General features: G+C 39.7%; 4 protein-coding genes across 4 annotated transcripts; 2 read left to right on the top strand and 2 right to left on the bottom strand.

The window, feature by feature from the left end:
* Positions 1-815: 815 nt before the first annotated feature.
* On the bottom strand, positions 816-8512 carry LOC113030928 (cilia- and flagella-associated protein 54-like). Its single transcript, XM_026182737.1, has 17 exons — positions 7364-8512; positions 6534-6639; positions 6085-6234; positions 5673-5838; positions 5443-5501; positions 4697-4840; positions 4270-4383; positions 3947-4048; positions 3420-3612; positions 3147-3323; positions 3021-3103; positions 2743-2857; positions 2070-2155; positions 1837-1938; positions 1667-1690; positions 1088-1157; positions 816-883 (listed from the first exon to the last, which is right to left on the bottom strand). Exons 1-17 carry the CDS (start codon positions 7507-7509, stop codon positions 816-818), a joined length of 1905 nt encoding a protein of 634 aa, XP_026038522.1. The 5' UTR covers positions 7510-8512.
* A 330-nt stretch (positions 8513-8842) lies between these two features.
* On the top strand, positions 8843-10706 carry LOC113030845 (alpha-crystallin A chain-like). Its single transcript, XM_026182583.1, has 3 exons — positions 8843-9104; positions 9337-9459; positions 9535-10706. The coding sequence occupies exons 1-3, from the start codon at positions 8925-8927 to the stop codon at positions 9724-9726; spliced, it is 495 nt and encodes a 164-aa protein (XP_026038368.1). The 5' UTR covers positions 8843-8924; the 3' UTR covers positions 9727-10706.
* A 3052-nt stretch (positions 10707-13758) lies between these two features.
* On the bottom strand, positions 13759-15201 carry LOC113031141 (melanoma-derived growth regulatory protein-like). The gene is made up of 4 exons (XM_026183069.1): positions 14681-15201; positions 14463-14596; positions 14192-14302; positions 13759-14109 (listed from the first exon to the last, which is right to left on the bottom strand). Exons 1-4 carry the CDS (start codon positions 14796-14798, stop codon positions 14086-14088), a joined length of 387 nt encoding a protein of 128 aa, XP_026038854.1. The 5' UTR covers positions 14799-15201; the 3' UTR covers positions 13759-14085.
* Positions 15202-15284: 83 nt separating this feature from the next.
* LOC113031140 (BICD family-like cargo adapter 2) lies at positions 15285-21488 on the top strand. Its single transcript, XM_026183068.1, has 10 exons — positions 15285-15364; positions 15997-16472; positions 18204-18419; positions 18549-18665; positions 19168-19314; positions 19469-19615; positions 20337-20411; positions 20786-20868; positions 20953-21067; positions 21170-21488. The coding sequence occupies exons 2-10, from the start codon at positions 16233-16235 to the stop codon at positions 21332-21334; spliced, it is 1305 nt and encodes a 434-aa protein (XP_026038853.1). The 5' UTR covers positions 15285-15364; positions 15997-16232; the 3' UTR covers positions 21335-21488.
* The last annotated feature ends 146 nt before the right edge of the window (positions 21489-21634 follow it).

A 21634-nucleotide genomic window follows, 5' to 3' on the forward strand; every position in this document is an offset into this window, starting at 1 on the left:
ATGGAGTGGTTGTTGCGTGAGAGTAGGACAGGAGGAGGTGGAGGGCTCTGTCCGTCCTCCTTGATTACTTTGCCTTTATCTTCAGATGTAGTATTAGGAGTTGAGGACATGTACACTTTTCTCTCCTCCATACCTGCTTTCTCTATGAGGGTAGCAGCATCCTATCAACAGCGCACAGCAGTATAATTTTCACATGTCCTTAAAACTAATATTAAACACCACTAAGTCAAAATGTGGCTATAATCAACCAAATGTCGTGAAAGTATTCTGCTTGTTTAACCTCCAGCAGACTTTTGGTTTCACTGATGTCACTTTGTTCCATGTTGTTGTACACCAGCAAAGCTTTCTGGATCAGGAACAGAGCTTTGGACACCTTGTTTTTTTTGATCCGGTCCAACAGTTCAGACTCTACAACTAAACAAAGACAGTTTACTCACAATTTATATTATATTCAGACATACAACTTGTCGGTAAGCATATGTATTTAATTCCCTCTAACTATGATTTACTGTTGCCAGATTTTAACTTCTGTTTATAAATGTGCAAGTGTGAAGTAGCAATATTTTGCCATTTCAGTCAGTGCAGAGCTTAAACTACTTGTCCAAAATCACTGGTGAGTAAAACCACCAGAACAACTCTGACCTGCATTTAGCTGCAGCAACTTGAGGGAAGCCCTGTGGAGGATAATGTCCAACTCTAGGTGGAGATCTTTGATCAGAAGATACGTGCATGTGGCTTCAGTTTGTCGACAGCCATTAAAGTCAGATTCTGTTTGAGTTTCCACCTCTCCTTTTTTCAGATTTACTTCATCGTCTTCATTTCTGTGTTTTGATGATTTTGGAGAGGTTGTGGAAAAAGCCGATGACTGGAGGGGACAAAATTTCTATCAGAAGAAGAACACATGCAATTTAAAAAAACAAAACGAAAAACTGCATGCCCATACAAGATTTAGTAAATAAACTCAGTAAATGTGAGAAAGAATATTTACCAACATGCTAGAAATGCGTGTGGGACAAGATGACTGTGTACCTGCATGAACGCAAAGTCAGTGAAAGCTGAGCAGTCCTGGGGGCCAGCGTAGCCGCACCCTTTGCCAAAGCTTCGAGACCCCTCTTTACCACCTCACACACTTTCTGAAGCAGCTCTGTGCTTGAACTCTGCAAACACAAACACACATATAAAAAGTTCACTTCATACTTTCAGTAAACAAGAGACAGGACACTGCCCAATAGCACCATGCAGTATGATGTCATTTGTTCACATTTTGATGGTATGCCCAACCAGTCTATTTACATACCTCAAGAATAGAGAAAGAGTTTGGCTTTGCATCATCACAGTCTCTTTCGCAAACTGCTGGAGATAAGACATGAGAATAAAAATATTCTCAAAGCTTTGGTTTGTGTCTGTAGTGCATGTTCGTATGCGTATGCATACGTATGTGTTTGTGACGGTGCAAGATCAAATAGATACAGTACAAACAACAATAGCTTTAAATCTCCAGCAGACCGTAACAGAGCAAGTGGCAGAAAATAACCTCGCACCTGACGTTGAAGTTTCAAGAAAATATTCAGCTGCATTCTCAAGCAGCATGCCCAGTGTGTGGCTCATCTCTGCTATCATGATACAGTCAACAGCTGCCAGGTCACAGGTGAGGGCCACCTCATACCAACACATAAAGACACCACAACCACTGCAAAAATAGATTTACAAACAGCAAAAAAGACAAATGAACAGAACAATGAAAATTCATGAATGTACTATGCAAAGTTTTATATTTAACAGCAATAAAGTCGGAAGCAGCAAGTCGGAAGCAGCAATGTTTTTTTGAACACATACCTTGTCATGATTTTGCAGAGGATCTCTCTGTATCACCGCTTTCATCTTACCCCACAGGAACAACACAATATCCAAAATCAGGTCTGCATCTGGCTGCACCTCCTACACAGACACAAACACACACAGCTTAAATGCTTATAAATCTCCTCCTCTGAATTCTAACTTTAGCCTGAACCCTAATCCTTTATCCTCAACACAAACACCTGCAAACAGTACGTGGCATAGAAACTTACAGGAGCAGAATCACAGACGGACTTGTGAAGGGTTTCTACCAGATCCATCAGTTTATCACTCATAGAAAGTGAAGCCTTATGTTGGTCTGTGGAAACATAAAAGAACATGACCACTTTATATTGTGATTGCTGAGATTAGTTTGGAATAATCTGAGGAACCAAAGCTCACCACTGACCACCATACTAACAATTAATCAATGTTTAGTACATTATTTGACCTAAAAACATCACGAAAAAATAGATCCAGACATGTTTTGCAGTTGACATTTCTCATATGTACTCTATTTGATTTAGGTAAGTGGTGATCCCTGGACAGAAGTTACATAATACCTACTTGCTTTCAGTGAAATATCTAAACCTTTACCAGCTCTATTCTCACAATATTGATTGAACATTACTCAGACTTTGTGCTAGCATGCTGAATTTTTAGCTGATTTGAAAAATTAGATTCCAGATATACTAATCTGCTGGCTAATTTTGATAAAAACTGGATGTATTACATGCGGTAAAAATACTGATAAACTCTGTAGCAGCTTAAAAGCACAAAATTCAAGGACAGGGAGGCAGAAAGCTATTTAATGAATCCTTTATTAATAAGGTTTATTTTTCAAAATAAAAGTTTGGAGCCTGAAAAATTTAATAAGTCTGTATGTGGCAGATTTAATATTGCTACCTTTGCTTGTGATGTCTTCTTTAGGAGGGCTCCTCTGGGTAGACAGCAAAATGTTGAAACTGTGAAGCAAAGCAAGCTCCTGCTTTCCCCTCCTGAATGATTGGCCATCCAAACTCTGTGATTAGAGAAAGCCAAATTAAATAAAAACTTCCCTGATGATCATTCAAACAGTGGAAGCCCCAAACCGAATCATCAATCTTGAAATGCATGTGAAACCTGATGCATTCCACTTTTCTCATTAATATGAATTAAAGCATTTTTGCTTGTGTGCTACTTACAGTCAAAACCTGCAGCATCTCTGTGCTGAGTTCAGTAAATGCATCCTGCTGCTTGTACTGAAACAGCAGTTTGATGAACCTCACTGCAACATGACGGGTATTTGTTTTCTCCTAGCAACACAACACATCTCCTTATCTCATACTGACTTTTAAAGCAATGCACAAAACAAACACACATGCTCATTGTAATAAAGGACCAAAATGACTCACCTGAAATGGCTAAATCTATCAGAGTCGAATTCTGTGTCAGTACAAGAGGAGACAGGCACGGGTGGTCATCATACCTCTGCTCACCAGTGACACCTTGACAGACACGGCCATACATGTACATTACCCACTCAGAATCCCTCACCTTACTGAAATCACAAAATGTTTTTATTGTGTACTTGTTTCACTAACCAGATAACAAACTAATTCCAGCAGACAGGAGTTCCAGGTAGACCTCTTGTAGCTCCGGATCTTCAGGCATTCTCATTTGAAGTGGCCGCGTGTTGCTGTCCCAGAGTGCTTCCAAAATGCCCAGGAACTGTGCTGCACTGCACTCAAACAAGCCTGTTAGCAGGCGCTCTGTTGGGGTACGAGGCCATGGCACCTACAGTACACACACATAGGCATGTGATTTTAGTTACAACACCGACTCACAACATTAGATTTCCTTAGAAGCAAACAGGTTGTAAAAAACAAACAGAACTAAAACAGAAATCTAGGGTTCAAACAATTAAACTATATGGCACGGGGTTATTTAATTATTATTATTATTATTAAAGAAATCCAACAAAGGCAATGCATAGAGTGATAGAAGATTTAAAGGTGATAACACAGTATACAGCGTTAAACAACTAACAAGAGCCCCTAAATTATACTGCATTTAAAAGTAAGAATTAACATTAAATATGATGATATGGCAGTAAAGCAGATCCCATTACATTAGGTATGTCCTTCAGGGTGCTTTTGATTTTGGTCTTGTACAGGGTTTTGGGTCTCTTTCGGGTCTCAAATGCTGCTCGCTTGAAAATCATGGCACCAAGCTGAAAAACAGAACGCTCTCAATCACCTTTCATATGTTAACCAAAGAAGAGCACATCAATACTGTAAAACACTGACAAGGTAAGTAAGCTTCTTCAGAAGTGACTATATTCAGTTGTGAGCATGTAAGTATGGAAATTGCTGTATCTAACACACTGAGAAACAACAGCATTTTATCACAACAACATAGTGTGCTGATGTATCTCAAGGACAAGTTTCTTGCCTTGATGGAGGCATCTTTGTAAGCTCTCTGAGTCTCTCTGGTGGCAGGAACTTCACTGTGCTCCCCGAGTTTTGCTAATTCATTGATTTTTCCAAGGGCTCTCCGGGCAAATTCCTGAGAGCATTTGAGGACACACAAATCCAATTAACTTTTATTGCAACAATATGATGGTTGCATTTCAAAATAAACTATACAAACAAATGTAGTTAGCAAATATACTCATGGGTTAACCATACCAGCAAGACTTTCTTTTTGTACAGTCAAGTGTGAGGAATAATTTAGTGCCTTGTGCTGATTAACAGCAAGCAGGCTAAGGAAATTACATAAAGATCAACACCAAGTTACAATGAGCATTTATTACTGATTAGATCAGCCTGTGATGGATCAAATCGTGTATTTGTAGGTGTCTGACGCTGACGTATTTCACCTCCGCCTGCACCTCAGCATGGTTGTCATAGTAACACTGGCAGACGGCACAGTAGAGTGTGACGATCACTGGCAGATACTTAGCTGTCATCAGAGGGATGGACAACTCCAAACTGATGCTTGCCCACAGGAGGTACTCCAGTGCCTGAATAGGATGACAAACGGCGACTGTGAGTATCACAAAGTATTAAAAAGACAACTACACAATTTTATTATACACTACATTCATTATATAACAATATTACACAGATTTAGTTGTGTGTTCTGCAATGTGCAGAGGCTCAATCAACTAAAACTGAAATATTGTCACTCACGATCAGTCCAAAGCCATATTCCAACATTCAGTTAGACATTCAGTCTCTGTCACACATGATTTTCTCACCATCCTTCATGTTTTTATTTTCCTTTAGGGCAGGGGTGTCAAACTCATTTCACATCGTGGGCCAGATACAGCCCACTTTGACTGAGTAAAAAAAACTTGGAACTTGTTTGCTTATCTACTGCTTACTTTGATGTACGGTAGTATGAATGGCAATAGATGAGGTCTTTATCATTAGGAAAAGTTGTAAAACTTACAAATCACAGTTAAAAACCCCAAATGTATGCCTTTCTTCACATTTTTTAAAGTAACCCAGTGGGCCAGATCGGAGACCTTGACAGGCTGATTTTGGCCTGTGAGCCTTATGTTTGACATCCCTGCTTTAGGAATGAGTAGCAGAAGTGAAAAGTGGCAGGAGTGAACAGTACCTGCGCGCTGCACTGCATAGTCATCAAATAACGGCAGACATTGTAAATGTGTAATGAACCTGGATGACAAGAGATAGAAATACATTACTACTTAATACAATAGTAGATAAACAGTTTATGAACAGTTCATTTTCATTTTTATCTTCAAATTTTGAGAGCTCAATTTGTTCTACCAAGATTACTCCTAGATAGAAATATCACACTGAATTATACAAGTTCTTCTAATATACCATTATATATCTGCCAGTAGAGGTGCTCGTGTTGCTGAAATGCCTGCATCATGGTCCTCATGAAGTTCAGCACACACAGCAGTTTACAGAGCCCCTTTTGGCTGAGGAAACTGTGCTGTCTCTCCAGCTCAAATATACACAGGGCACAGCCCTGCATGGCACGTACCTGTACACACACAGACACAAACACACACATATAGAGGACAGACACACAGGCACAGACACATGGATACATACAGAATAATAGCAGATTTTTAACAAAAATGTCTCAAAATGTCAATGACCTCAGCCAATGTAGTAAACTTTCTTTGTAGCATAAAACAACAAAGCAAATCCTGGAAACAGTTATTACACAGCATTTTAAACAGAGATACACAGGACACACACAGTCACACAGTGATGTGTACCTTACCTTCATGGCAAAGGTATTTTGGTCTGTATCAAGCCCTTCGGGGAAGAAGCAGGCCATAAACTGATCCACATTTGTGATGTCAGTTATTTTCACTGAGCTGAACTGTGACAGGTGGAGACTGTAGCCCTGCCTTAGAGCCAGCTGGTACAGCTTGAAGAAGCAGAGGGAAGAAAAATAACACTGTGAATGTGTTAACATGTAATTAATGCGCAGAAGACAACATATCCAAAGGCTTCTTATAGTTTTACTGCAGCAAAACCAAGATTGCAAATACTGAGAACAAAACCAATGAGTCAAGTAGTAAAACAAAGAATTCACAGCAACCAAGACTGACAATAGTGACTGAAAAAACTGTGTAATTCACAGACTGAATTAATATTTAATCAAAGAAAAAGTCTGTGGTAACCAAATATTAGTAGGTATTCTAATTTGGGGGATTTGTCAAATACCTTTATTCCAAAGAGAAAATCTGCAATCTGCAACATGTGCTCCTGGTACAGTTTCAAAGGCAGTCGATGTTTGAACTTTTTCCATATCTCCACCAGAATTTTAATCCTTTGAAAATGAATTCAGAAAAGCATAGCTTTAAAATAAATAACATAAATAAGCAAACATCAACACCAAGAGATCTCTAACTGGTTCAAGATCTATGTAATATAAAATATGTTCAAATCTGTTTTTTGGGATACTGACAAACTGAACATTGTTATTTTCATTTTCTACATGATCTTTTTAAAAAGTTAAACAAGGACATTCAGTGGATGCATGATAGGAAAAAGCCTTTAATTATGCTGTGATGTACGCTGACGACTCGGTTGTTCTGGGTTTTTTTTAAAAAAATGATGCTGGCTAGCAGCAACTGTCAGCGTCTCCTAAAAAGTATAGCTTGCAGTATGATATTGAAGTTATTATTAAAGGCCACTGCAATCCTGCTTTATACAGCAGATACATGCAGTTATAGCAAAGCAAAAAATGTAAATGGTGCACTCAAGACTTTTCTTAAGTACAAGCCAAGTGTTTGAGACTAGTAACTGGACCTTATCAAACATTTCCATATATTATGGTCAAATCATAAACACCATAATAATTATAAGCTACACAGTGTATCATTTATTATTAGCTAAATACATTTTAGTGGAACAATGACGGTAATAAAAACTGCACGCAACTAGCTATAAAAATTTATTTAAATAAGCCTGATTTAATAAGCTAAAGTTTCCTATAATCAGTCAATATGAGCTTTATAAGCTAGCGCTGACTTGGCTTTTTAGCATCTCACCCTTTAGCATAAGTGCTGTTGTCCTGGTTGTTCGACGAAGCCACTTGTTTCATCAGCGTTATAAACGAGTTAATCTCTCGCTTAAAAGCTGAAAGTACTGGGTTTCTTTGATCAAGTTCCCCATAATACGACGCTGGTAAATCCATTTCTGCGTCCACAAAAACGATTCTGACCGGCTAGCACATTTATGTTGGTTATTTCCAACTACACCAACAAAACTGCTCCAGTCTAAGAGACCGGGACAAGACACATCACCATGGTAACAAGCGACGCTAATAGGGCCGACTTTGTGGATACCGTATTTCCTGTCTTTTTCTTTGTTTCTTTTCTATTCTTTTGTTGGGTTTAAGAATGAAAACTAGTTTCCCGTGTTTAGGGAAAACTTATAGTTTGCGATAAACAACGTTAACCACGTTTTGGAGAGCCTTCCTGAAAGGCCTTAAGGGCAAGAAAAGAAAAAGGTTCAGCACATATTTCTGCTGAGCTTTTGGACAGTTTTAAAAAGGTAACAGTTTAACAAAGACTGATTAAACATATAATGTTTTACACTTACAAAGCTTTCATTTATAATCAGTAAAATACAAATCCTTTAATTCACTACAGTCAGGGCTTTTACTGCTACCTGCCATGCTCATGCTTTAGTACCTTGGAGTGTCTTTATTGCTTTCTTACTTGAATTCATTTCGACCTGTCCATAAACCTAACATTTATATTGGGCATTTATATTAATGATAGATAAAAACTCCAGCTTTGATTGGACTGGTCTTTGGCTCAGGCACAGTGCCTGGGCTTGGTCTGCAAAGCACTAAAACTAAAATTCATGGTGTGATGGTTTAAAAGCCTCTGATGAACCTCTATGCTTGCAGATATAATTTAATGCATATAGCCTTCAGTACTAACATGACTGGGAGGATGAAAGAAATTTATTGGCACAACCAACGCAAAGGACTTCATATTTTACATCTGAGCTCATAGCAAAATGATACGCACAGTGTCATCTAATGCTGGCCCTTACAAACTCATCAGTTCCCATTCAGTCACACATCCACTCCACACACAAACCTAAAGCTCCTGGCACTCAGAGCACAGCAGGCTAATGCTCTGGCAGCTATTCCTCAAACAAACCCTCACAAAAACACACACACAGGCACACACACACCAGACAGGAGCATTTCCTGGGGAATGAGCATGGAGGATGTCAGCAGTATTCCTAGCCAGTGTCACCTCATGACCGAGAGAACAGGGACAGATAGAGGGTAACGGCGAGGGAGAGAACCAGTCTCAGTCAGACAGATAAAACAATGGGAGTGATGGAGGGATAAACAGTTGAGATCATTGTTCCAGAAAGATCAGGCTGTTGGCAGAGTCCATATGCAAGTGTGCATGGGAGGTCACGGAGGGGAGGAGGTGCAGAGGTGGTGAACAGAGGCAAAGTCTGGCTTGGATGGGAGGGAAAGACCTATAAATTCAGTGCAGGAGAGCACAGCAGCACCCATCTCAAACCAAATCAGACCTAGTCAGCCTGCCTCGTCATTTATTACAACCCTCTTGGAATCTCACCATGGATATCCCCATCCAGTATCCCTGGTACCGCCGGGCGTTCCCACATCGATTTCCTGACCTCTCCATGGCAGAACCTCTCACTGACTGGCCAATGATGTGGCCATTCTCCTGGTCCTTCCCCTGGATGCGCCCTTTGTTTATGCGTTGGTTCAACTGGCCCGACAATGGACACAGTGAGGTAGAGTACAGTTCACCTGTGTAATTAAGATTATTACATCATGGGAGTTACGCACAAATGTCAGTGTTTTATGGCCTTTCGTTTGTGAGGTTTGGATTAATGATCATCAGAGTCAAAACCTCCACTGATATCATGAGTGTTTGTGTAATTTTCAGGTGCCAGTCCTTCATTAAACAAGATTTGTATGGGTTTTTATCCCAGGCTGACTCACTGCTCTACTGTATGTATTTAGATGCGCTTGGAAAAGGATCGCTATGTCATTTATGTGGATGTGAAGCATTTCTCCCCTGATGAGCTGTCTGTCAGCGTTAGTGATGATTTCATCACAGTACACGGCAAACATGAAGACAGACAGGTCAGAGGAGCAAATTTAACACCAGAAAATAAATTTAGCCACACTGTTCTGATGCACTCACTAATTCTGTTTCAGGATGACCACGGCTATGTGTCAAGAGAGTTTCTGAGGAAGTACAGGCTTCCTTCTGGTGTGACATGTGCCGAGGTCACCTCCAGTCTGTCGTGTGATGGTGTACTGACAATCACAGCACCTCGGTCATCTCCTGGGCCGGAGCGCAATATTCCTATTTCCTGTGAAGATGGAACACAGAAACAGAAAATGTAGAGCAGAGCCTGACGCACCAGATGCTGCTTTACTATTAACCCTTTATATTGTCTGTTATGTTGGCAGTGCCGTACATATATATAGAGTAGTCATACAGTTCTAGATGTCTAAAACTGCTGTCTAATAAAACAGTTCCTAACCCCTAACTCACTATTATTGTGTTGTCTCAGCAAAACTGTAGAGCTCGTGTAACAGTCTGTTTTTGACATTACAGCTTTTATAGACACATCATGGTGAGCTCCAGGATATTGAGCTCCCAAGAGTTCATTTCCCTATCATAAACAAACAGATTAGGCTTCTACGCAAAATACAGTCGCACATGTAACAGTATTTCCAAAGACAAATTCATAACCACCATCAGGCATTTAGAGAAACACAATGTCTCTAGCAACCTTTCATTTCAGTGGCAAATGTGCTAGTTAGTAACTGAACCCAGAGAAGCTTGCAGCATCTACTGGTTCTGCAGAGAAATACTAATACTAATCAGTACTATCCACTAAAGGTGCTAACACACTAACCAAAGATGTATTTTCAGCACACAGAGCAGAGTGAGCGGGTATTAGTAAGATGCCAAATGTGCTGTGTTCATTCTGTGGGAAGAACATTGGTTTCTGCATGTGTGAGGAGGAGGTTTTCTGGAGGCACAGACAGCCCGTTTGTTTTTAGTAAAAAAAAAAAAAACTAAATAAATAAACAGAAGAAGAAGAAAAAGCCACCAAAGGCCTCGGGACCAGGCGTGTTGAGAGAATGAGAGCGAATGAGCAAGAAGCAAAGTTGTGGACAAAGGAGAGAAACAGACAGGGCCCCTTTTTCACTGGGGAACATGACCTCTGAGCTGCTAAGGGTAGTATGATTGTGAATGTACGTGAGCGCATTTATACTTGTAGATGCAAGAATTACAACTCTATTATCTTTGTTAAGCCTTTTGGAATATTAACACTGACAACAGCAAATAGAATAAATATGGAGATTCAAGTTCACAGGTCGGTTGTGTGTGTTTTTGAATCATTGTCAAGGTTTTCTTCTGTCTATTGTGTTGCTGTTCTCAAATGGATTTCAAATAACAACGTACACTCACTGACCACTTAATGAGGTGTTCAGTAGCTCATTAACATCAATATTGATCAGCCAATCAAATGGCAAGAACTCATGGTCATGGTCCAGATGATCTGCTGAAGTTTCAGAGTAGGAATCAGAAGCAGATGAACTACAGCTCGGACAGTCTCGGTCGTTGTGTCCTTTGGCAAGACAGTCAAAGGAGCTAGCAAAGAAAAGGGCAAGACACTTCACCCATTGCCTACTGGTGGTGGTCAGAGGGCCCGGTGGCGCCAGTGTCCGGCAGCCTCGCCTCTGTCAGTGCGCCCCAGGGTGGCTGCAATGTAGCTTGCCATCATCAGTGTGTGAATGTGTGTGCGAATGGGTGGATGACTGGATGTGTAACACGCTTTGGGGTCCTTAGGGACTAGTAAAGCGCTATACAAATACAGGCCATTACAGCAGCAAAAAACCATATTAGGTCCTTCACCTGTCAATTACAATTCACACGGGCTTGACAAAATTGGACAATAGTAAAAGAAGGGAAGATAGAAGAAAAAATGTTGCCTGATCTAATAGTCTTGATTTCTGCCAGAATCAGAACTAGATGATAGTAGCACTAAAAATCATCATAGACCTGCACTACATTTATTTTTTAATTTTACCAAAGTACAATATTTAGATTGAGAAAGGTTTATATAATTATTTAGCCTTGTTGTGCAAACAAGCCTTCATAACTTAATAAATATAGAATTTGAAAAATAACAAACCTAAAAAGAAACACTAGGTATGAGATACATGAGTACCTATGATACGGTGATACTTTTGGTAAACAACCATTTGACTAACATGTGTGTCTCACCTGCTCTTGTTCATCTCTGTTCTGTCCTCATTCTCCATCTCCCTCTCTGTTCCTCTCTCCCTCTTTGTGCTGACAATCATCAAATATACAGATATTTACAAACTCTTCAGATAAAAACACAAACACTTTTTAATTGTAACATCAAATCACACTAAATGTTTATTTTTTTAGATTGATAAATATAAAAAACATATTTGTTAACTTTAAGAGTAAAGAGAGAAATCGTCTGTATTTCTTAATTGCAAATGGCACCAAATTGTATTCAAAATTGAGCCACACTTATGGAGCTCCACAGTTCTTTTCCTGGTGTTTTGGTTGACATCTCTTGATTTTCCCATGTCACAGAAACAGGCTCTGTGTTTTGCCTTATATGCATCCACAGCTGTGCCACCTGTTTACTCACATGGACTCTACTAACCTATCAGAAGCTTCTTCAGCTCAGAATGGAATCGTCTGGAGTTTTCTTATTAATTAACAATAAACTTAGTGTACATGTACTCCTAAATTTGATGAAAGTGATAAAAAACAGAAAGCTCTGTCTCTCTTTATTCTGACATTTAACTAATTCAAAAGATATTTCAATATTTATCTAAAACAAAAGTTTACTCTAAATTGATGTTGTGCAGTAAAAATGTTTTATGTTTTCTCCCTAAAGTGTAAATATCTGGTTACAAATGTGAATATCCTGCTGTGTACTGAAATTCCTCTTGTTTTGCATACAAATATACTGAACAACATACAAAGCATAATATATAAAATAACATTTACCTGAGTTTTTCTTTGAAAGAACCCTCTAATGTCCATTCTTGTATTTCAGTACATAACTGAAACCGATTTAGTCGGGGAGGGTAAGAACTGAAAATATGAAATAAACACACGTAAGCTAAGAATCTCTAAAAAAAAAATAGCATTTGTTCGGCTTTTCATTTCGCCATTTGTTGATTCACTTGAAGAGCAAGTAACGTAATATTGGTCAAGTGATCAGTTTGATATCAATCTTTCGTGATGCACCGTCATATTTACATTATTTGTACGGTACGAATGATTTGCTTTGGTACCTGGTCAAACTTAAGCTCTCCTTAGTATGGCTGGCTCCGTCTCTCCAACAGCGCACTGACGGGCAGCAGCTGCCCCGCCCCCTCGCTCAGTCGCTTAGTGCCTGAGCTTGGATCATACCAATATCAGGGGGGGATTCACGCACAGTCGTAAATTCCCACAGTGTGCACTATGTGCTTCGAATATTGTGTGTACTTTTTGTTTTATACAGTTGTCAGCCAGGCATCTAACTATGAAAAAATTGCACTCCAAAATACCCCGGGCTTCTGACAAAACAACCCGGGCTTAAGCCCAGTAAGCCACCCCCACGCTCCGCCCCTGTTATTAGGTACACTGTATAAAGGTGTAGCTAAAATAATAGGATCAGAATTGGACGTAAATAATGTGAAAGCATGGATTCATCCTCCCATGTATCTGTTCAGGCTGGTGGTGTAACAATTTGGGGGATGCTGTGGCACAGCCTTCTGAGTACTGTTAATGATCATTTCCATCCCTTTATGACAGCGTACCCATCTTATGCTTCCAGAAGAATAACACACCATGTGGCAAAACTTAAATAATCTAAAACCTGTTACCTGAACATAACAGTAGGTTTGCTGTATTCAAATAGCTTCCACAGTCACCAGATCTCAATGGGATGTGGTGAAACTGGAGATTTACGTCATGAATGTGCAGCCAATATGCAGCAAGTGTTTGATGATATCATGTGAAAATCTATGAAGAATATTTTCAGTAACTAGTTGAACCTGTGCAATGCAACAATGCAGCAAAAGGTGTGGGTGGTTATGTACAGTGAATGTAGAGCTGCTGATATTTTTTTTCAGACACTTTATTAATATTGGGGAACTGGAGCTTTCAGGAATGAAGGTTTAGCCTGGCCTCAAAAAGCACCAGATAAATGCTTTGCGGCACGCTTTATTTATTAAACAATGCAAAAGTCCCCTCTAATAAATTGAAATTTCTTACTTCATTGCTGCTTTTAAAACAGTTTTTACAATCTGACATTGCCTGTTGATAAGACACACAACGCTCACGAAAAAGGAATAGCTTTAGCAGAGAAAAGGAGGGCACAAGTCGTGTTTCCTTCATTTGTAAGTACACGATGGACAACTTTTATTATTATCTGCAAAACCTCAGATAAACAGGAGCATTACAGACAATGTACATCGTTCATCTGTCAACAAAGCAAGGCTGCAGAACCGCTGCTGACGTCTAAGTCATCAAAAGACAGCAAGACCATCAATGGAGACATGAAATTATAATAATACGTTTTCATAATAATACATGCACTCATTGCTGTGCAGAGTTTATGCATACTTCTATTGGCGCTCATGTTATTAGATGCATAAAAATAAACTGTCAGCAGTGTGCATCATATCAAGTTAAGTTTCTTGGGAAGTGTATTATCAGTAACAGTAGAAGTCCCATTTCTGGAAAAAAGAAGATACACTGAATCAGGAGAAAGCACTAAATAATTCATATGCACATGTGCATGTGTGTGTGTTCACCTACAGTAGTTTTGACTTCAGTTGTGGCTGGCATGAGAGCATGTGTCTCCTCCACTATGCTACTGGGGAAGTGGCCAATGCGAGCTTCCTGTTGTCCATAATAGGCGTCTTGTACCTGGGAAAAGATGACGCAGATAACATTTGTTTGATAACATTCAAAACTTTTAAATGTTTTGCTGCACATGGAAGCCCAAGCCTGTGACGTTTTCACAGTTTTATGGTTAGAGCCGTGCCCAGGCCATTTATAGCCACATAAATATGTCACTTTTACTCACACTGCCAGCCCAGAAGAGATTCCCTCTGTCTTTTAGCATTGCATAAACATAGACAAGCTGCCCCTGCCTGATGGGGATGAACCTGCAGTCTCCAGGGTAGTAGTCCTGCAGTGCACGAGCTATCAAGATAGGATCTGTGCAGGGACAAATGTCATGAGCTATAATGTGATATGAATCTGACCTTTTTTTCCGAAGCAAAATAAACAGTTGATACTTACAGCTGCACTCGGAGTCAGCACAGAGTTTCTTGTCAGAGAGTTTAGGCATTTGCTTTCCAGCTTCAGAGGTTCCCAACACAAGGCACAGGGAAAGAGCAAACCACAGTTCAAAAGCCATGTCTTTACGTCAATGTACCTACTGATGGAAAAGCCTTTTTTCTCAGCTGGGAAGGTCCTGGTTTTCAGTCTTCTTGTAAGTCTGTTTGGCCACTCTTAAAATGAAGGTGCAGCAGACGCAGTCCCCTTTTTCTTCTTCCCCCAACCCTTCGTCACATGAGCACACACAGAGCTCCTTTGAAATTCTTCAAGCAGGTAAACAGGATGGGGCAAAGGGGGTGGGGAGTAGACAGACCCCTGCTTGTGTCCTAGACTTTTCCATCTGTCACGCAATGCAAACCCCTCCCCAGTGAATTCCCCAGAATTAATCACTTCCTTGTTTAACTGCCTGATATCCAATCAGCAACTATTAATTTTACCCCACTTTTCCAGTATTCCCTGTTCTTTCTGTCAGTTCCTCTTCCTTTTTCCCTCGCTTCACCTTTGGAACTCAGTAGGTGGAGCCATGTGCTTTATTTACATAATGAACGTTTCCACTACCAAGGAAACCAGCTGAGCTTCTCTTGCGCAAACACTCCCAAACAGGAAGACTGTACCTGTTAGCCTGCGGTGGCAGAGAGCTGTCAGGTAAGACCTAACTTATCATTTTTCAAAGTCTGGTGGAAAATAGGTTAACACGGATTCTGTCAACTGTCGTACTGGCAATAAAGTAGGACTGAGTTTATTACTTGTATTTTAAAGGACTTTAAATAGCATGTCAGCACAGATTCATGATACCAATAGGTAATAACAGGTGAGAAGCAAATAGTGACAGACTTGATAGTTGAGGCTGGTGAGACTCCAGATACTGACACTGCTACACTGTGACTGAAATTCAGCTTATACGGTCTAAATTTGAATAAAAATAATCTGGGAATTATTCATGATAGCATTGAATTATCAAACAAAAAGCTTTTTTTTAAGACTAAGCCTATGCTGATTGTTTATTGATAATTTGACCTAAACGTATTACTTAAGAGTCTACTTGAAATACTCAACACATTGTAGCGATCACAAGAAGTAGCAGTTCACAGTGCCTCTGGAATTTAGGGAGGAGACAATGATAATAGTGCAGGTTGGTGTTTCGGTCAGAGCTACAAAAGCACCTGTCAGACAAAAGATCTCCTTTTAGGCCATGCTGGATTATGTTACCAGAAAGCAGCTAGTGTGATATTCACACAAGGTTTTCTGTGTTATTAAATGTCTTTTCTTGCCCAAAGATGTCCCGGTAAAGACCAGAAGAGAAGAAGAAGTGAATGATATAAGCACTGGGACCACACACTGAAGCACAAGGAATACTCTGGATAACAAAAGTGGAACCCAAACACCTGTAAACTAAACCATCAGGAAACAGAAAGTCCTGACTCTCTATCCATTCTCTTCCACTGAAGAGAGACTGAATCACAACTGCAGGACTTGGGATAGTACTTTTTAACTGATCCTTCAACTGTCAGCTATGTTCAGCAAAAACAGTCTTCCCTCACCCAGCTTGGAGGACTCGTTCTTTCCTCTCTCTCCCTCCTCCTCGGTCTCTCTCTCCTTTGGTCTCCCCTCATCCACATCCTCCCCTGGAAGCACTGACAGTGGAGGAGGCATAGAGACTGACCTGATTCTAGCTGCTGAGCTGGGACGGGCTTTACTGGAGAAGAATGAGGAGCTGGCAGCCTCTCTGGAGCAGAGGGAAAGGGAGCTGGAGGTAAGATTAAAGCTACTGTTGTCCCTTAATCTCCCAAAAGGTCATATTTGATAAACACATTTTTACACAAAATGAAATGGGAAGTAAGATTAGCTAAAATTACAAGCAAATTGCTGCATGAAGGCAAAACTTTTGGATGTGGCCTGCAGTGCACAGTCATTCCACCTGTGGGCAGAAGATTTGTCAGATTGCAAGGAGACAATGCAACCATGATAACCACCCCCACTGGAGGAGAAAGAGCTCCAACAATGTATAACCGCAGACTGAAACTTATGCAATGCCTTTAGCTGGCAAATCAGTTCACTGTGCTGAAGGAGATTATATCTGGTTAGCTGTTAGGAAGCTAATGCTAACTTTGTCTCATAAAGCTGCCATAGATCACCAAGGGACTTGCAGACATACCATTACTGACTACTGCTTTACAAAATAACTTAAGTTACACAGTGTGAAAATGCTATCAGAAATAGATATATAGATAGATTTTATCTATATATAAAGTATTTAAACCATTTGTTTTTTCTCTACAGAGATAACAATACATTTAACATTAAATGTGGCAGTACAAAGCTAATTCTATCATTCTAGTTCTAGTATGCAGTCTAATCATTAAAAATGGTCAAAGCATGTGACATCAGCTATGTCCCCCAGTTACCCAGTTATGTAATCAAATGTTCTACAGCCACAACAATCTTTTATGCTGGCTATGATAATGATCCATGATTACATGGCAGCCATCATGTCATGATTTCTTAATCCACTGTTATTCCAAATAATGTTTCTGCAACTGCATTAGAGGTGAGCCAATCAATTTAAATATCGTTAGTATCGATACCAATGCCGCTACTGGTATCGGACTGATACTAGAGTGATGAGATCAATGTATTGTTTCAATCCTCTAAGTTCAGTATGTAGCCTTCTCAATTGGGTTAAACATATTTTTGGAAAATATACCCCAAACATGCACTATGAAAAATGGCTCGACCTTTTTGTGTTGACTGTAGTGTCTGTTTTATTTATAGCCTATAACACATTCAAACAGAAGCTGACCCAAAGTGCTTTAGAGACAGGCAAATTTACATCCCAGGGCTCTAAAAAGGTTTTAAAATACATGCAAAGCTGAAAGGTGTGTTTTATTGTGTCAACAAATAATTGTGCAAAGTAAAAATCACAATGATTTAAGTGGTCATTAAAATGTGTTCAGAATTAAAGTATCAGTATCAGTATCAACAATACTGGCCTTTTATTTACTTGGTATCAGATGATACCAAAAATTTTCAGTACTTTGCACTACAGTGCAATGTATGGGACATAACACGGTGCTTCCAATTCCTGATAAGTATGCATTACTTAACCTGCATGCGCTCCAACTTAATGTGAGTTAAGTACATTTAACTTTAGCAGAAGTCATTTAAGTAGATCTTCACCATATATCAGGTTCATGTGGCTTTGTGTTAGTTATACTGTTTTTACAGCTTTTAATTTTTTAATTAATAAATCTGCCCCCAGTGCAGAATCGACAAGCACAGAGAAATAAACAGAAAAGTATTTTTCATGAAATACAATGTTAAATGTTCTTTGAATGTTTTTGATTACATGTAACCTTTTTTTTCTGAGTCTTCCTATTGAGCACGCTGGCTTGCTGTCACACTGCCATGTCCAGGACTGGAGTCACCATTCATGTCATCAGGAAAGTCTGGTTATTGAAGCTGGTTCATATGGTGTTTAATACAGGCTTTACAGCAGGAGAAGCACGTTCTTCAGAGGAAGCTGGAGATGAATGAACTGGCATTTGGACAGAGGGAGGCGGAGCTAACTGCTGATTTAACAACTCTGCGGGCTGAGGTGGAGAAACATCAGAGTCAAGGGCGTGACCGGCGAAAAGATGAAAGCGAGCAGATGATCCAGTTAGCCAACCATAACCAGAGACTGGTTGAGCAGCTGGCAGAGGTTTGTTTTAATGGATCAGTGAATCTCTGCACGTATGTTGCATCACAGGAAAATGCAGACTAACAGGTTTAGATAGTCCTACCTTTATTATTCACACCTTTCTCACCTTCCCATTTCTCACACATCTAGGCTGTGACACTGGAGCATTCCTTGAGGACTGAACTGCGTACCATCAGAGACGAAATGGAAGAATCATCTTTTAGCCGAAACATCAGCTTTACACAGTTAGAAAACATACAAGCAGAGGTAAACCCATAAGTAAAACATTGCATACACAAAAGTTTTGGTTTTATTATGAACAGCACACCCAAAAAGCACAAAGAGCAGCAGTAGCACCACATGAAAGTACAAGTGCAAGTCTTAAGTTCGCAATGAAAAGTCCACAAACCACATCTTTTGGGAGTCAATTTTCATATAGCATAAGCTAAAATCAAATCTCATGTTCGGATAATTTGAGTCTGGCTTGAGACTAAATACCAGCAAAAATAAGTAAAATTCTTAACGTCATGGAGGTCTGACAAGCCTTCAGTCACAATAATTTGTGTCATCAAAATAACTGTAACGAGAAATAGTGGAAAATTCTTAAAATGTTCAGTTGAGGTGTAAACCAACAATCAGGATGCTGATTTTATAAACCTCTTAACAACCTCGAGGTGTGCAGGAAGTAGGCTTTGGGGTGACATCTGGGCTGACAATGCTAAAACAGCTTTTATATTGCTAGTCTATCCTTTTGATCCTTCTCATACAGAACAGAGTTTTGCAAGAGCGGCGGTCACACATGGAGACGCAACTAAAAGCTTCAGGGGAAGACAACCAAAGACTTCGCATGGAGCGAGAGCGCTTCAGAGACAGACTGTCAGAAATGCAGATGAAACTCAAAGAGAAAGAAGCAGAGGTGAGCAATAAATCGGAGGCATATTTAGGATCAGCCGTGGTGTTGACCGATGAAACTTGAGGCAGTTATATCTGTTGCAGGAAGCATTGCTCATCACAAGCAGAGGTCACTAACACGTTCTCGATCTGTGTGTGTGCATGTGCTTGGTGTGTAGATAGAGCAGGAGCAGGGAGTGGTGTTTGAGTTGCGCACCTTGAATCGCTCTCTACAGCGAAAAGCTCTGAACCTGGATGAAGACAGCATCCTGGACAGGACACAAGCAGAACCTTTGTCTCTGCTGAGTGAAATTCAGCAGTCACAGGTGCCCACAGAAACACACCCACCGAGTAACTCCACAGTCTAAGTCAGTGTGTACCGATCCTGTGTACCAAAGCTTGTCTGGATAATCCTTGTACTCGTGTATGTTTACATGATCCATCCGATATTGATTTTTGTCTCTTGAGCACAGAGATTTCTCCAGATTCACTGAACCTTTTTATTGTTCTGTAGCTGATGATGTCTTCACTTTTTTACACTGACAAACATTATTATGAATTTGTAGGCACAGTATTTTTAAGATTAGTGACCGCTGCCTTTGTTTGCTCCTGAGAAACTTTGTCTCTCTAAAACATTCTCTTTTAAACCCAGTCTTTTACTGACCTGTTTTCCAGTTAACCCAATTAGTTGCAAAATGTTCCCCTAGCTGTTTCATCTTAGTGCATATTACTTTTTCAGCCATCTGTTGTGAGCGTCCAAGCGTTTTTGAGAAAACACTGACATAAATTGGTACAGATCAGCTTATGTATTCAGCATAAGTGAATGTGGTGATCTAGGCAGGTAAAAAGAGTCCTTTTCCACACTGAAAAAATCTCACTTTTTCAAATTTACCTTGCTTATACATTAATCTCGCCCATATAGTGCACAAGTCTGCCAAAAAAAGCAACATATTTGCAGGACAAATTTGCATTAACAGCACAAATGCCTAGTTAAGTGTTGGACCCCTCTGACTTTTTGTGATGCGGTGTATATCTCTCCTGTTACAGGCTAAAGAGGCTCTTCTAGCTCACTCCACAGTGCTGCAAGCGAGAGATGAAGAAATACAGGCACTCAAAGAACAGGTCAGTGAAACTGTATGCTGTATATACTGTCCTTACTGCTGCAGGAATAGAAAAAGACATATTTGCTGATTTGTCTAGCAAAAACAGACAATATAGGAAGCACCAACTGAAGTCACGGAATTACATTTTTTAATAATGTGCTATAGAATCAGTATGTTTAAGTTTGGATTAATTTAATCAACATGTGTTGATTAAATTGTGAAGACGTGTGTGATGTGACGATTTGAGGCTAACTGTGTGACATTATGTAGCCTATTTTTCTCTGCTCAGCTTTTATCTGTGCACGACTTTATAATATCACATTTATTTTGGAGGCCAATCATGCTCTAATATGCAATGTTCTGATCAATGTGAGTGATGTATTTACACATCAGCTTGAAGGTCAGAGAGAAGAACTCGAGTCTCTGAGGGAGGAAATTCAGCTGTGTGGCCGCAGTTCAGGAAAGCCAAGCTACAGGTAATGCTATGCTGATTAGTTTAGTTTCTCTCAATTTTATTTAGATTTTATTAAGATAAATCTGTTTTTAAAATTTCCATTTAGGTCCTTAGAAAGTGAACTGGTCACGGTGCGTCAAGAGAAAGAATCACTAACTCAGCAGCTTCTCAACACCATCAAGCAGAAGGTGGCGCTGTCTCAAGAGCTGGAGGCCTGGCAGGTTTGTGTACCTGGATACAAAACTACAGATAGTCTCTTTTGGAAAAATGGACTTTAAAAAATTATTATACTTTTGTAATCTGAACCTTTGCTCTTGCTCCAGGAGGACATGCGGGTGGTGATAAATCAACAGGTTCAGCAAAGGGAGGAGGAGAGGAAGAAAGAGAGCCAGCAAGAAAAAGGTGTTACAGGATTCCAAAGAAGCAGGTCTTTGAGAATGAAGGGAGAAGGATCGAAAGGATTCCTCTCTTTTTTCAAAGATATATAACAGCAAGAAGACTCCCAGGTTTAAATGGACACTATCCGCAATTTTCTTTGCCACTCTGTCTTTTGTGGCCAGATAATGGACACTAATGCCATATTAGCAACAAGTGACTTGTTTACATACCTATATTTGTATATATGTATATACAGTGTATTATTAATTTCATACTTTATATTAAAAAAAAGTCTCAACTGAGTGTTGGATATGTTATCATCTTTTCTTGCATTATTTAAGTCACTTCTAGTTTTTTAACCTCCTAAAACCTGGCGTCCACATATGTGGACATTACATTTTGAGTTATTT

This window comes from Astatotilapia calliptera, chromosome 10, assembly GCF_900246225.1.
Source record: "Astatotilapia calliptera chromosome 10, fAstCal1.2, whole genome shotgun sequence".
Lineage (NCBI taxonomy): Eukaryota > Metazoa > Chordata > Actinopteri > Cichliformes > Cichlidae > Astatotilapia > Astatotilapia calliptera.

Bases quoted from the DNA above. Each gene is read 5' to 3' on its own strand.
- LOC113030845 (XM_026182583.1), top strand. From the start codon at position 8,925: ATGGATATCCCCATCCAGTATCCCTGGTACCGCCGGGCGTTCCCACAT. The intron at 9,105-9,336 runs GTAGAGTACAGT...GTATGTATTTAG, and splicing joins CCGACAATGGACACAGTGAG to ATGCGCTTGGAAAAGGATCG. The intron at 9,460-9,534 runs GTCAGAGGAGCA...ATTCTGTTTCAG, and splicing joins GCAAACATGAAGACAGACAG to GATGACCACGGCTATGTGTC.
- LOC113030928 (XM_026182737.1), bottom strand. From the start codon at position 7,509: ATGGATTTACCAGCGTCGTATTATGGGGAACTTGATCAAAGAAACCCA. The intron at 3,324-3,419 runs GTTAGTGAAACA...GTGTCTGTCAAG, and splicing joins TGGAATTAGTTTGTTATCTG to GTGTCACTGGTGAGCAGAGG. The intron at 1,158-1,666 runs GTATGAGGTGGC...TTGTGTTTGCAG, and splicing joins TGTGGTGTCTTTATGTGTTG to AGTTCAAGCACAGAGCTGCT.
- LOC113031141 (XM_026183069.1), bottom strand. From the start codon at position 14,798: ATGGCTTTTGAACTGTGGTTTGCTCTTTCCCTGTGCCTTGTGTTGGGA. The intron at 14,303-14,462 runs GTGAGTAAAAGT...ATCTTTTCCCAG, and splicing joins ATCTCTTCTGGGCTGGCAGT to GTACAAGACGCCTATTATGG. The intron at 14,110-14,191 runs GTAGGTGAACAC...TCTTTTTTCCAG, and splicing joins CAACTGAAGTCAAAACTACT to AAATGGGACTTCTACTGTTA.
- LOC113031140 (XM_026183068.1), top strand. From the start codon at position 16,233: ATGTTCAGCAAAAACAGTCTTCCCTCACCCAGCTTGGAGGACTCGTTC. The intron at 16,473-18,203 runs GTAAGATTAAAG...TGTTTAATACAG, and splicing joins AGAGGGAAAGGGAGCTGGAG to GCTTTACAGCAGGAGAAGCA. The intron at 18,666-19,167 runs GTAAACCCATAA...CTTCTCATACAG, and splicing joins TAGAAAACATACAAGCAGAG to AACAGAGTTTTGCAAGAGCG.